Source organism: Condylura cristata, unplaced genomic scaffold (genome assembly GCF_000260355.1).
Source record: "Condylura cristata isolate star-nosed mole 26May11 unplaced genomic scaffold, ConCri1.0 scaffold00004, whole genome shotgun sequence".
NCBI classification, from domain to species: Eukaryota; Metazoa; Chordata; class Mammalia; order Eulipotyphla; family Talpidae; genus Condylura; species Condylura cristata.
Window position 1 is genome coordinate 14359031 of NW_004567105.1, and position 10982 is coordinate 14370012.

At 37.5% G+C, this 10982-nt stretch overlaps 1 protein-coding gene across 3 annotated transcripts in view; it reads right to left on the reverse strand.

Moving 5' to 3' along the window:
• NEDD1 (neural precursor cell expressed, developmentally down-regulated 1) overlaps positions 1–8796 on the reverse strand; it is a 33720-nt gene extending 24924 nt beyond the window's left edge. For 2 of the 3 annotated variants that reach the window (XM_004675790.2, XM_012735027.1), the window contains exons 1-4: positions 8662–8796; positions 7239–7382; positions 4840–4934; positions 497–613 (exon numbers count right to left, since the gene is read on the reverse strand). In XM_004675790.2, the coding sequence (XP_004675847.1) occupies positions 497–613; positions 4840–4934; positions 7239–7374 (348 nt within the window). In that variant the 5' untranslated portion in view covers positions 7375–7382; positions 8662–8796. Of the gene's footprint in view, positions 1–496; positions 614–4839; positions 4935–7238; positions 7383–8429; positions 8475–8661 lie in introns of those variants that run through there. The other variant, XM_012735026.1, reaches the window with a different exon arrangement.
• Positions 8797–10982: the final 2186 nt, after the last annotated feature.

The following is a 10982-nucleotide window of genomic DNA, read 5'->3' on the forward strand; positions in this document are numbered from 1 at the left end:
AAATTAAGATTATAAAAAAAAGTAAATTAAAATTTAAAAACCACTAATCACAAATAGTGAGTTATTTTAAAAATGACCCTATTACCAATGTGAAAATGCAGTCCAACATACTAAAGAACTGAAAAGCTAAATACCCAACACTAATTATTAAAATGAATACTGTATCAAAGCAAAACCATTCTCATATTTGAAAGTGCTTAAAAATTATTCTCTGTAGACAGAAAACCACACTTCAAAAAAAAATGAAGTGGTTCACTGAAACAAGAGTACAACTAAGTGAAGCAATAAGGAAAACTTCCACTAATACACATTAGTGACAGACACAAAAGAAAAAATAAAGCATTCAAGCATCTTTATTTTTTGCAATAAATCTCACTTTAATTCTAAAGCATCTTATTTTATCATAAAAACTCAAAATTTAGAGAAAAAAATTTGGTAACTATCCTTAACAAATTGTGAGATACCAACTTCCCTAAAGCTTTTTAAAGTCACTTACCTTCAGAGATCGATGAACTCTTTTTGCCTTTAAATCCCAAATGTTAACGGTGTTATTTAGGCCTCCACTTACCAAATACATAGATGTGGAATTCAAACTAACACATGTCTGTTTTTGCTATTAAAGAAAAAAAAAAGTTATTTTAATATTACCCGCAGCTGACTTTCAAGTTTCATCCAATACTGAGCAAGCACTTGATAAACAGATGCTCAACTGAATGCTATACTCATGCTAATACTAAGAATTCACCTCTCATTATCTTCCACATGAATCCAATAGCTTATAAAGGCTTCAAGCCTTCAAGGCAGTCTGTGCTCTCTTGCAAAAAATGGAGGTGACATAGATTAGGAAACACCAGCAGCCTTGGCCCCCCACCAGGGTTTACTAGCTCTTGATATCTCCCTTTAGTATAACCTTAATTTATACAGAAGTCTTAAGTTAAAATCAATTCACATCTCAAAAACACTGCACTTTATAGAAATCTAGCTTAGCCCCTACATGGAGGAAGTCTAGGTACTGACGAATAGAAAACTCATTACCGATGATGAAAGTTTTATCAAAACAAAAAGATATTTGTGGCCCTCCCTGGTGGCACAGTGGGTTAAAGCACAGCACTAAGAAGCTTAAGCCACTTCCGCATGAGTTCGATCCCCGTCTGCCCCGGAGGTGACCACATGGCGTGGCAGACCTCTCCTGACCCGCCCACTGCTCCCCTCAGCAGTATACTTCGCTGATCTGCCTATTCTGCTCCAGCTCTGTCTCTGGTGAATCCTCTCACCCTCCGCATCTCTGGCCTATACCCCAGTTCTGTATAAATAAATAAATAAATATTTAAAAAAAAGATATTTGCTTAAATTCTTGCAGCAAACCTCTCCTTAAGCCCACACTCAAACATGAAGTCATCAAACCTCACTTACACTCAACCCCATTATCTGTAAAGACACTAAATATCCATTTTCCCAAAATAAATATCCTGAGTCCTTTCTCCTTTTTTCCCTCTAGTCTATTAGTAAGTTTTCTAAACTCCAATCCTAAAATAAACTCCATGTGGCCCCCCCTTTACGTCAACAAACTAACAATCTAATGCAAACCATGAATCACAATAGCAGCCGCTTATCTGGTTGTCATGCTTCTACTCCAGAACATTCTAGGTTCCAGATGTAGGGTGATCTTTAAAAAATGTAAAGTAGCCAACATTTCTCCCATTTAAAAGTCTTCAGTGGCTTTCAATCATCCACAGAATAAACTGCAAGCTAATTAACTCAGGCTTCAATGTCCTTTTTGCCTGGTCCCTTCCTACATCACCTCTCACTTCTTCTTTACTCATTAATTCTCTAGTCACAATGACCTTCTTCCTTCTGGTTTCTCTTGGTCAATGGTACCAACTTAAATGCTGCCATTTAGAGAGACCTCCCTTGACCATTTAATGTAATTTGCTATCTCAATATGTTGTTTTAGTTTTCTGCACAATTTAGCACTATTTGTGTGTTCTGTTTACTAATTTATGTGTCTCCCACCAGCACACCAGTTTCAGTAGAGCAAAGGCCACATCTATACTTCAATATTTATAGGATAAGTAGGTAAAAATAAAGAGCCTATCAAGTTTTTCTCATGAGTATTGCTGAGTATCCTCTATCAAGTGGTGCTATCCATAACTAAACTAAACAGCAAAATACACTGGTACATATTTTTCCTACTTAACTTATGGATATACTATGTAGCTACATGGGGGTGAGGGGGTGCATAGAAAAATGAATTCCAAAGGGGATAGGTTTGTGCTTGGTAAAAGGCAAGCTAGGCAGGTTGAGACATGCCAACTCACTTTCTAAGCCTGTTTCCTTACTCAAAAGATCAGAGATAATAACTAGGCCTAATATTCTTACTTTGAGAGTAAATGCATCTCAAAAACATTTTCTGCTCAACAGCAGCAGATTTTGAAAAAGGGGAATAGCCCCTTGCCCTCTAGGTTCAATCCAGCCCTGAAATTCTGACCAAAATTATTAACAAACATGAAAATATCAGGAGCATACTGCATAAGTCTAAGTGAACATGCTATACCTCTCTCAAGGCACACCGCTCCAGGAGGTGACTTCATTCCAAACAATCTAGAAAGACTTAGTAACTATCATGACAAATCAGAAGAGTCTGCTACAAACTATTAAAATAATCTTTAAAAGACTAAAATGGCATCCATCAAAATTTGTTATAGTAGGGTTTTAAGTGTCAAAACCAATTTTTTTTTAAGATTTATTTATTTATTCGTACAGAACTGGGGTACAGGCCAGAGATGTGGAGGGTGAGAGGATTCACCAGAGACAGAGTGGGGTACAGAACAGGCAGATCGACGAAGTACACTGCTGAGGGGAGCAGTGGGCAGGTCAGGAGAGGTCTGCCTCGCCATGTGGATCACCTCCAGGGCAGGCGGGAATCGAACTCATGCGGAAGTGGTTTAAGCTTCTTAGTGCTGTGCTTTAACCCGCTGGGCCCAAAACCAAATTATTTTTAAGGACTCTGATGATAGATCTTTTTTCATGTTAATGTATTATTAATATAGTTAGTGAACTTAAATAATTAATGAAAATTGTATGGCTATTATAAAAATCCTGCACCCCAAGACACAAGCAAAAGGTGTAATTTTAAAATTGGAAAATAACATGTGCTGAATTTCTAAGTCCATCATCCTCATTATAATCCTATTAATACTAATCTGTTAACTTTAAAATGGCAAAATACAAAGTCAAAGAAGTATGAATTTAAATTCCTCTTTTAAAACGTTAACATAAGTCAGAGAGAAAGTTATTTTGCTCAATAGGAAATGTCCAGTCTCTCAAATGACACATGAGTAAGAGGACTTGGATCCTATGAAGCCAATATAATCAATACACTAATGTTACAAGAAATTACTAATAAAGGCTAACGTATCAAAGTTCACAGAATATTTTTAAAAGTAAATGAAAGCAGATTCAAATTGTAACTAAATAACCTCATCTCATCCACCTGCATTCTGATGTGATTTCTTAGCTGTCGGAAAAAGAACGAATAGCAACTAACTAAAAGTGAGATATTCACAAATTCCTTAGAATTGTGTCATATTTGTAAATATCATTTATTATTTTTATACCTTAACAACAAAAATGTCCCAAACAGACTGGTATTAAGGCAAAATGGAAAAAAAAAATAGTAGCAATGTAAATAAATATGCACACACAGATACATATATATAAACACATGTGTGTGTGGTGGAGGTAGAACACAATAAAAATTACTGATGCTGATTTTTAACTCAGGAAATGTTTGTTGATCACCTTTGACAAGCTCTGAAAACCCAAAGATGGCTAAGATGTTTTCCCTGCTCTTAAAAGTACAGTTTACCATTTATCAGCCAGGGATACTTTCTGCCTCAGTTTTACTTATCTGAGTTTGAAAGGCAGAATGGCTCAAAAAACATTTCTACCCATAGCAGAGACTCTCTCTGTCTCCATCTGTGAATGGGAACTGTTGTTCGGATCTATCCCATGACATATCTTTAGGAAAGAAGTGATAAAAGTTCTAAGTCCTTTTTAAAGTAGATGTGTTTCTAGTAGATTGCCCTGCTGTTTTCTTTCTAATTGGGCTACATTAACAACTCCAGTGTGTAAAATTATGGCAATTCAGAGTGATTTAGGGTCTGCTACAAAAACTCTGAAACTTAAAAAGTAAGCTACCAAACAGTTGTATTTTTATTTAAACCTTATTTTAAAAAGAAATAGCTTTCAAGAGTGCCAGCATTATCTTCTTAAATCATAAGGATTAACTTATAAAACAGAAAGATAATGAAACAATAATCAGTGAGAGCTTTATTTAAATGCTCCAAGTTTCATATTGACAAAGGTATACTGTCCCAGTGAGTTTGGGGAGGCTTTAGCAGATGCTTCAAAATAGGGTAGACAGAAACTAAAGCAGAAGGTTACCATCAGCTAGAGTCTGAAGCTGATAGCCCCGAGACCAAAGTCAGTGAGCATAAGGCTACATCATAAGGGCTCTTAAGGTAGAGAAATCTAGAGACTTGGGGTCCTTTTAAAAAATGATAGCAATTTTAAGGAACTTCTCAGTGAGGAAAGAGAGAAAGCAAGTGTCCCGTTGACAAACTCTAAGTCCCAACTGATACCCTTGTATCTAGTATTATTTCATCTGAAGATATATCTGTGTTCACTCAACTTTAGCTGTTACTGCATTATGCTGACTTTAGGTCAGAAATAATGCTTTCAGAAAGCTTTATATTTAGTTGCAAGCACCACAGTAAATAAGCAATTACCACCCAAATAGGACAAAGATTTTTAAAATTTTCATAAGAAGTCACTTACCCCTTCACCGAGCTCTAAAAGTGGAACAGGTTTACATTTGCAACTTGAAACAACAATTTTGTCACCACTGGAAGATGCTGTCACTAGAAAGTTATCTAGATGAAGAGTTAGGGAGCATCAAATAACTTCCACGAGTCTCTCTAGCATTAGACTATCATTCTAAGAATTGTGATAATAAAAATAAATGCACTAAACTAAGAAAACAAGCAAATGAATATAGCTTCCACATTAGCTTTCAAAAATGGCTCAGGTTACCAATTACTAAGCCTGATTCTCCTTTCTACTACCACAGGGAAAGACTGTCCTTTCGGGCTTTGCTACCACTTGAAAGCTATCTCACCCATGTGAAATACTACCCCATTTTCAAAGAGTAAGCCAGAAGGTCTAATTTTATCCTTCAAGAATAGGGCATGATAATAGCAACCATTAGCAAATAGCAATCAGACTTTTTCATAAAAGCTCTATAAAAACTATATAAAAACTCTTCAAGATAGTTATTAATACAGTGTCTGGTACCAATGTAAGCTAGGAAGCAAATACTAACATTTGTCTCCTATTTTTCCACCAAAAATATGGCATTTTCATAACTGGAATTTTTGTGAAAGAATGATTTAATCTTAAATGTATTAAGATTACATAGTACAGTAAAAAGAGCAAATATAAATAATAAATGTGGTCAATTAGCAACTATTTGTATTATGGAAAAGCCTTAACTTTATTTCAATTAAATTCTCTTAAAATTTAATTTCAAATTACTGTTTAATTATTTTAAAAATTAAATATCTCATTTACATAAATTATAAGTGGAATAGTGAACACAAAATAAATATAAAGATAAAATAAAGATAAGCACAGTATACAAACAAGAGCTTGATTTTGAGTCATAAATTAAAATATTGAAATTTAAAGCTATGCTTATCAGCACTCTACTATAACCAAGAGAACTACCCAGTCATTTTCAACAAAGTGCCAACTGCATTACTTATGATTTGAACACTGGATATTTTGTAAATAGAGCATGGATTATAAATGTACTGCATACATTATTCAAAAAAATCATTCCAAACTTGATATGATTATAAAACTGACAAATCATTTCCCTTTCCTTGATTCTCCCATTTACCACTACTCTTGTCAGAATGTAAGAAATGCATGAAAAAATAAAAACAAGAGTGTGACCTATTTACCCCTCTAATTTATCTTGAAAAGGTGAATTTACCTCTTCATCATTCCTTGATTAGCAAAATAAATGATGAAGAAATTTAATTCAGAAAGAAATTTTATTTTTGTATGTATTTGCAAAATTAGGTTGGGCATAAAAACTTTGAATTTTTTTCATGAATCAATCATATTAAGCATTTATATTTTTAATTTCATCAGGAAGTAGAATATTAATGATTTGGTATTGATAGGATCAGACATTTGTTAAAACTTTGTTTAAAAAAAAAAAAAGAGTATGGAGTTATTCTAAAACCTAAAGGCCTATGCTTTCATCAGGAAGTAGAATATTAATGATTTGGTATTGATAGGATCAGACATTTGTTAAAACTTTGTTTAAAAAAAAAAAAAGAGTATGGAGTTCCACAAAAGAGTAATTTTTAGCATGCAAATTATATAGAATATTTTCACACACAAGTTGTACACAGTACTTTATTTACATAGTGGTTCTCAAGTGTGCTGATTCTGGACCCCAGATGACATTTAGAAATTCTGGGAACATTTTTGGTTGTCATACTGTGAGCTACGGGTACAAGGGGTCGGGAAGGCTCTGAAGTACTGTACAACGCGCAAGATAAGCCCCCGCAACAAAGAATAATCTGGTCTACACTATCGCTAGTATGAAGTCGGAACACTGATTTCCTAGTTTCATTCCTTACACACTTACAAGCTTACTAAGTCAGGGAGGGAATGAATCAGAATCATAAAATGCTTAGGAAAATGCAGTAATAAGAATTTGTTCAGGAAATGAGACTATTTTCATCACAGAAAGAAAGGAAGAAAAACACAGGGAGTATATCAGTAAGCTGGGATGTTTGATGACTTTTATCTCCTCCCCAAACCTTGGCTTCTGGTTCTGAGTTGTCTTTAATTTGCAGTGTAGATTCACAAATATCCAAATGTAAATACAAAAATTCACTCCAAAACCTTGCAAAAATTAAATACACTATATTCTAGGAAGAGCAGTATTTTCCATTATAATGGGCAGCAACTGAAATTTTTCTAATGAAATCAACAGAGGATATCAGTGTGTACTGCATCACCGTGTATTAAACTGCTTCACATTATCTTTCAGCGCTATATAAGACATATTTCTCATTATGGTTCACATACAAACTTTCATAGATATTGACCACTTAACCTAACAAAAAGGTGATTGGTATTTAAAAAAAAAAGGATACTATTGCTGCTCCAACACATTGAGCTGATTCCATGTGGTGATGTGTGTGGGTTGAATTTATCCACCAGTGTCATAGATGAAGCGTCCCATATTCTAATATCATCTCCTGATGAGGCAAATCTGAGGTTTTCCTGCATGACTGCACCTACAAATAGGTTAAAACAGTAAATTTTTAAAACACTGAAGGACAGGCAAAGAAAAAGTATTGCATCTCATTTAAAGCACATAGCTCTACTTTCCACTTGTGTCCCAGTGTGCTCACTTCTAAATAACTGAAGTGATCATTCTAAAATATAAACTAGGTCTTAATCTTTTAGTTGACCCTCCCATGGCTCTCTGTAACAATTACAATGAAATCCAACTTCATTAGCATGATTTATAGGACACCTGGCCAAGTTTTTCCAAAGTACTCCAAAATTAGCAAATATAACCAAAGAAGATGTCACTAAATCCTTAAGCCAATACTTGGTCTACATTAGTGCCCTTGTTTGTTTTATTCATTCACAGCATATAAAATTCTAACAAAGTGATTTCACAAACCAAGGCAATCTAAGAAGTTAAGAAAACCCTCTAGGCAGACATTTAAAGACGTTAATAATGCATAATAGGTCAGGAAAAAAAATGTTCAAAGTATATAGGTAAAAGGGAAAAGAGAGGGGACCTAGAAATATCCCTTTCAAGCCCTCCTGGTGGGCATAGAAAAAAAGAGTGCACCAAAGCATTAGTGATGTCACAGACTGGATCCTAAGACATCACAGTAAACCTTATTTCAGGGGGTAGGTTAAAGGCATAATAAATTATAGAGCTCTTTGATTCTCAAGACCACAAAACTTAATGTTTATTAGAAAAAAAAAAAGCTGAAACTTATTTAACCTATGTGATCCGTTATGTTTCATTCATCAGATAAATACAATGTTACCAAATGCCCCTACAGTCCACCTGCTGAAAACCGAGAGTTTGGATTTGGTGTCTTAAACATGAACCTACTCAATGAAGGGCTGGAAAAGCCATCTCTAAACCCATAAACACAATATTACTCTTGAGCGGTGTGGTATAGTCTGAACCTACATAATCGAAGTTCAGAAAAAGTAGGTTCTGAGTTTAGCGACAGTGACTTCGGCCAATTCATAGTCTTCCGTCTCTGAAGGGGGGGTCGGGGGGTGGGGAAAGGAGCACCTGCCTGCCCACCTACCTGTCTTCAGAGCACTGAGCACGTTTACGAGTCATATAACATCACTCTTTCGGAGGGTCCCAGAAGAGAGCTGTCAGGACAACAGGCGTTAATTGCGGGCCGCCCACAGATCGCCGGATAGCGGCTACGTGAAACCGTCCCGCTACAACACTCAGGGTAAACAAACACAACTTCTTCGACTTTCAGTTACCAAAAATGCACTTTACTTGCAGGACTGCCCAGCAGGGCTTACCTGATAAACTGCATGTGAGGGCCTGCTACACGAGTTGTTGGAGAGGTTTACTAAAGTGGTGACGGACTTGTGCAGAAGCAGCAAACTTTCCGGAACAACACCCCTCCCAGAGCTGCCACTGACCTACCAGGCCGACCCCGCAGCCACCTCTCAGGCCGGGGCGGAGCGTCGCAGGCCGAGGGGCGCGACCCCGGCCCGCGGCTCCCGGGCACTTCCGCGCCCAACGCGCCGCCGCGCCCCAGCCGGGCAACAGTCTCGAGCGCCCAGGCGGGGCACGCGGACCTCAGGGACCTCCGGCCCGTCCCCAGAGGTGGCGGGAGGGCGGGCGGAGGTGGGGAACGTGCCGAGACGCGGCGAGCGGCCGGCCGCTGACCCCGGGGCCTCCGGAACCTCACCTCCGAGTCGCGGTACACCGGGGGCCACGGCGCAGCCCGCTCCGCGTTGGGCTTCCGGCTCCCGCCTGGACTGTTAAACTTAGGCGGCCGGAAGTCCCGCCTTCCTTGGCGTCACTAGGGGAGGCGCTGCTGTTGCAGAGGCTTGGGTTGGTGGAGTAAGGGTAGAACCTGGCTAGTTACTGGGTCTCCACCCAAGTCCTTAGGGCAAGAATTGCATGGGATGACTCCATCCCAGCGGTGGCTCTGGGACACGGCCTTTCTCATTCATTCGTGTCTTGTTTTTGTTTCATGAGAATTTTGTTTTCAGTACCTCGTTTTTTTTAATGCTTACACCATTGTTAATTTGGGGATAGTAGTTGAAGTCTTGTCAAGTTTTCCCACCACCATAGCACCCATGATCCATCACCAAAGTCCTTTGTGCTCTTCCCTCCTGTATTTTGACCTCTTTCCTGACCTGCTGGGTGCTTCAAAACTATGGTCAGTTTGCAAGCTCTGTGTTTTTCTTAACCCTTTGTTTGGTCTCTCTACATCCTACATATAAGTGACACCATGGGATATTTATCTTCCTCCCGACTTATTTCAGCTCCATCCGTGTTTTCACAAACGGCATGAGTTAGTATTTTTGCGTGTTGAATAATGTTCCACTGTGTATATATATCATATCGTCTTAATCCATGCATCTGTTTGGGGGCACTTAGGTTGTTTCCATAGCTTGCTTATTGTTTTTAAGGTTGCAATGAACATGGGAATGCATGAATTGATTCTTTGGATAGATACCTGGGAGTGGAATGACTGGCTCCTATGATAGATCCATTTTTAGTTTTCTGAGGAACCACCACACAGCTTTCCATAGTGGCTGGACAAGTTTGCATTCCACAAGAATTTCAGTAATGTTTGCTCTAATTCCTTGATGAGGGCCTTTGCAGCCTTGATAGGGACTGCATTAAATCTGTATATTGCTTTGGGTAATATCGCTACTTTAATAATGTTAATTTTTCTACTTCATGAATAAGGAATATCTTTTATTTGTGTGTGTTTGTGTGTGTCTTCTATTTTTTTTAACAATGCCTGATAGTTTTCATTGTATAGGTCCTTTATTACATTTGCTAAGTTTACTTCTAGATATTTAATTATTTTTATACCATTGTAAATAGATCATTTTCTTGGTGCCTTTCTCTTGTAGCTTATTATTTGCAAATAGAAATGCAACAATTTTTAAATTGATTTTGTAACCTACCACTTTATATTGTATCATTTACTTTTTAATGGTCGTTAGGATCTTCTATGTATATTAATATGTCTTCTGCAAATAGGGATTATTTTACTTCATTTTTCCCAATTTGATTCCTTTTATATCTTTCTCTTAGCTAACTGTTCCAGCTTAGACTTCTAACATTGTTTTGAACAGTCATGATAAAAGTGGACATCCTGGTCCTCCCTGGTGGCGCAGCGGGTTAAAGCACAGCACTGAGAAACTAAACCACTTCCGCTTGAGTTCGATTCCCGCCTGCCCCGGAGGTTACCACATGCGAGGCAGACCTCTCCTGACCCGCCCACTGCCCCCCTCAGCAGTGTACTTCGTAGATCTGCCTTTTCTGCTCTCCACTGTTTCTGGTGAAGTCTCTCGCAGCCCCTGAGCCTCTGGCCTGTACCCCAGTTCTGTATGAACAAATAAATAAATCTTAAAAAAAAAAAAAAGTGGACATCCTTATAACTTAGAGGAAAAACTTTCAGTCATTCACCTTTGAGTATGATGTTCATTGTGGGTTTGTAAAAATAGCCTTTATTATATTGAGGTGTGTTTCATCTATCCCAGATTTTTAAGGGTTTTGTTCATAAATGGAAGTTGAATATTATCAAATGCCTTCTCTGCATCTATTAATAGGAATGTATGATTTTTATGGTTTCTTTTTTTGACATAATAAA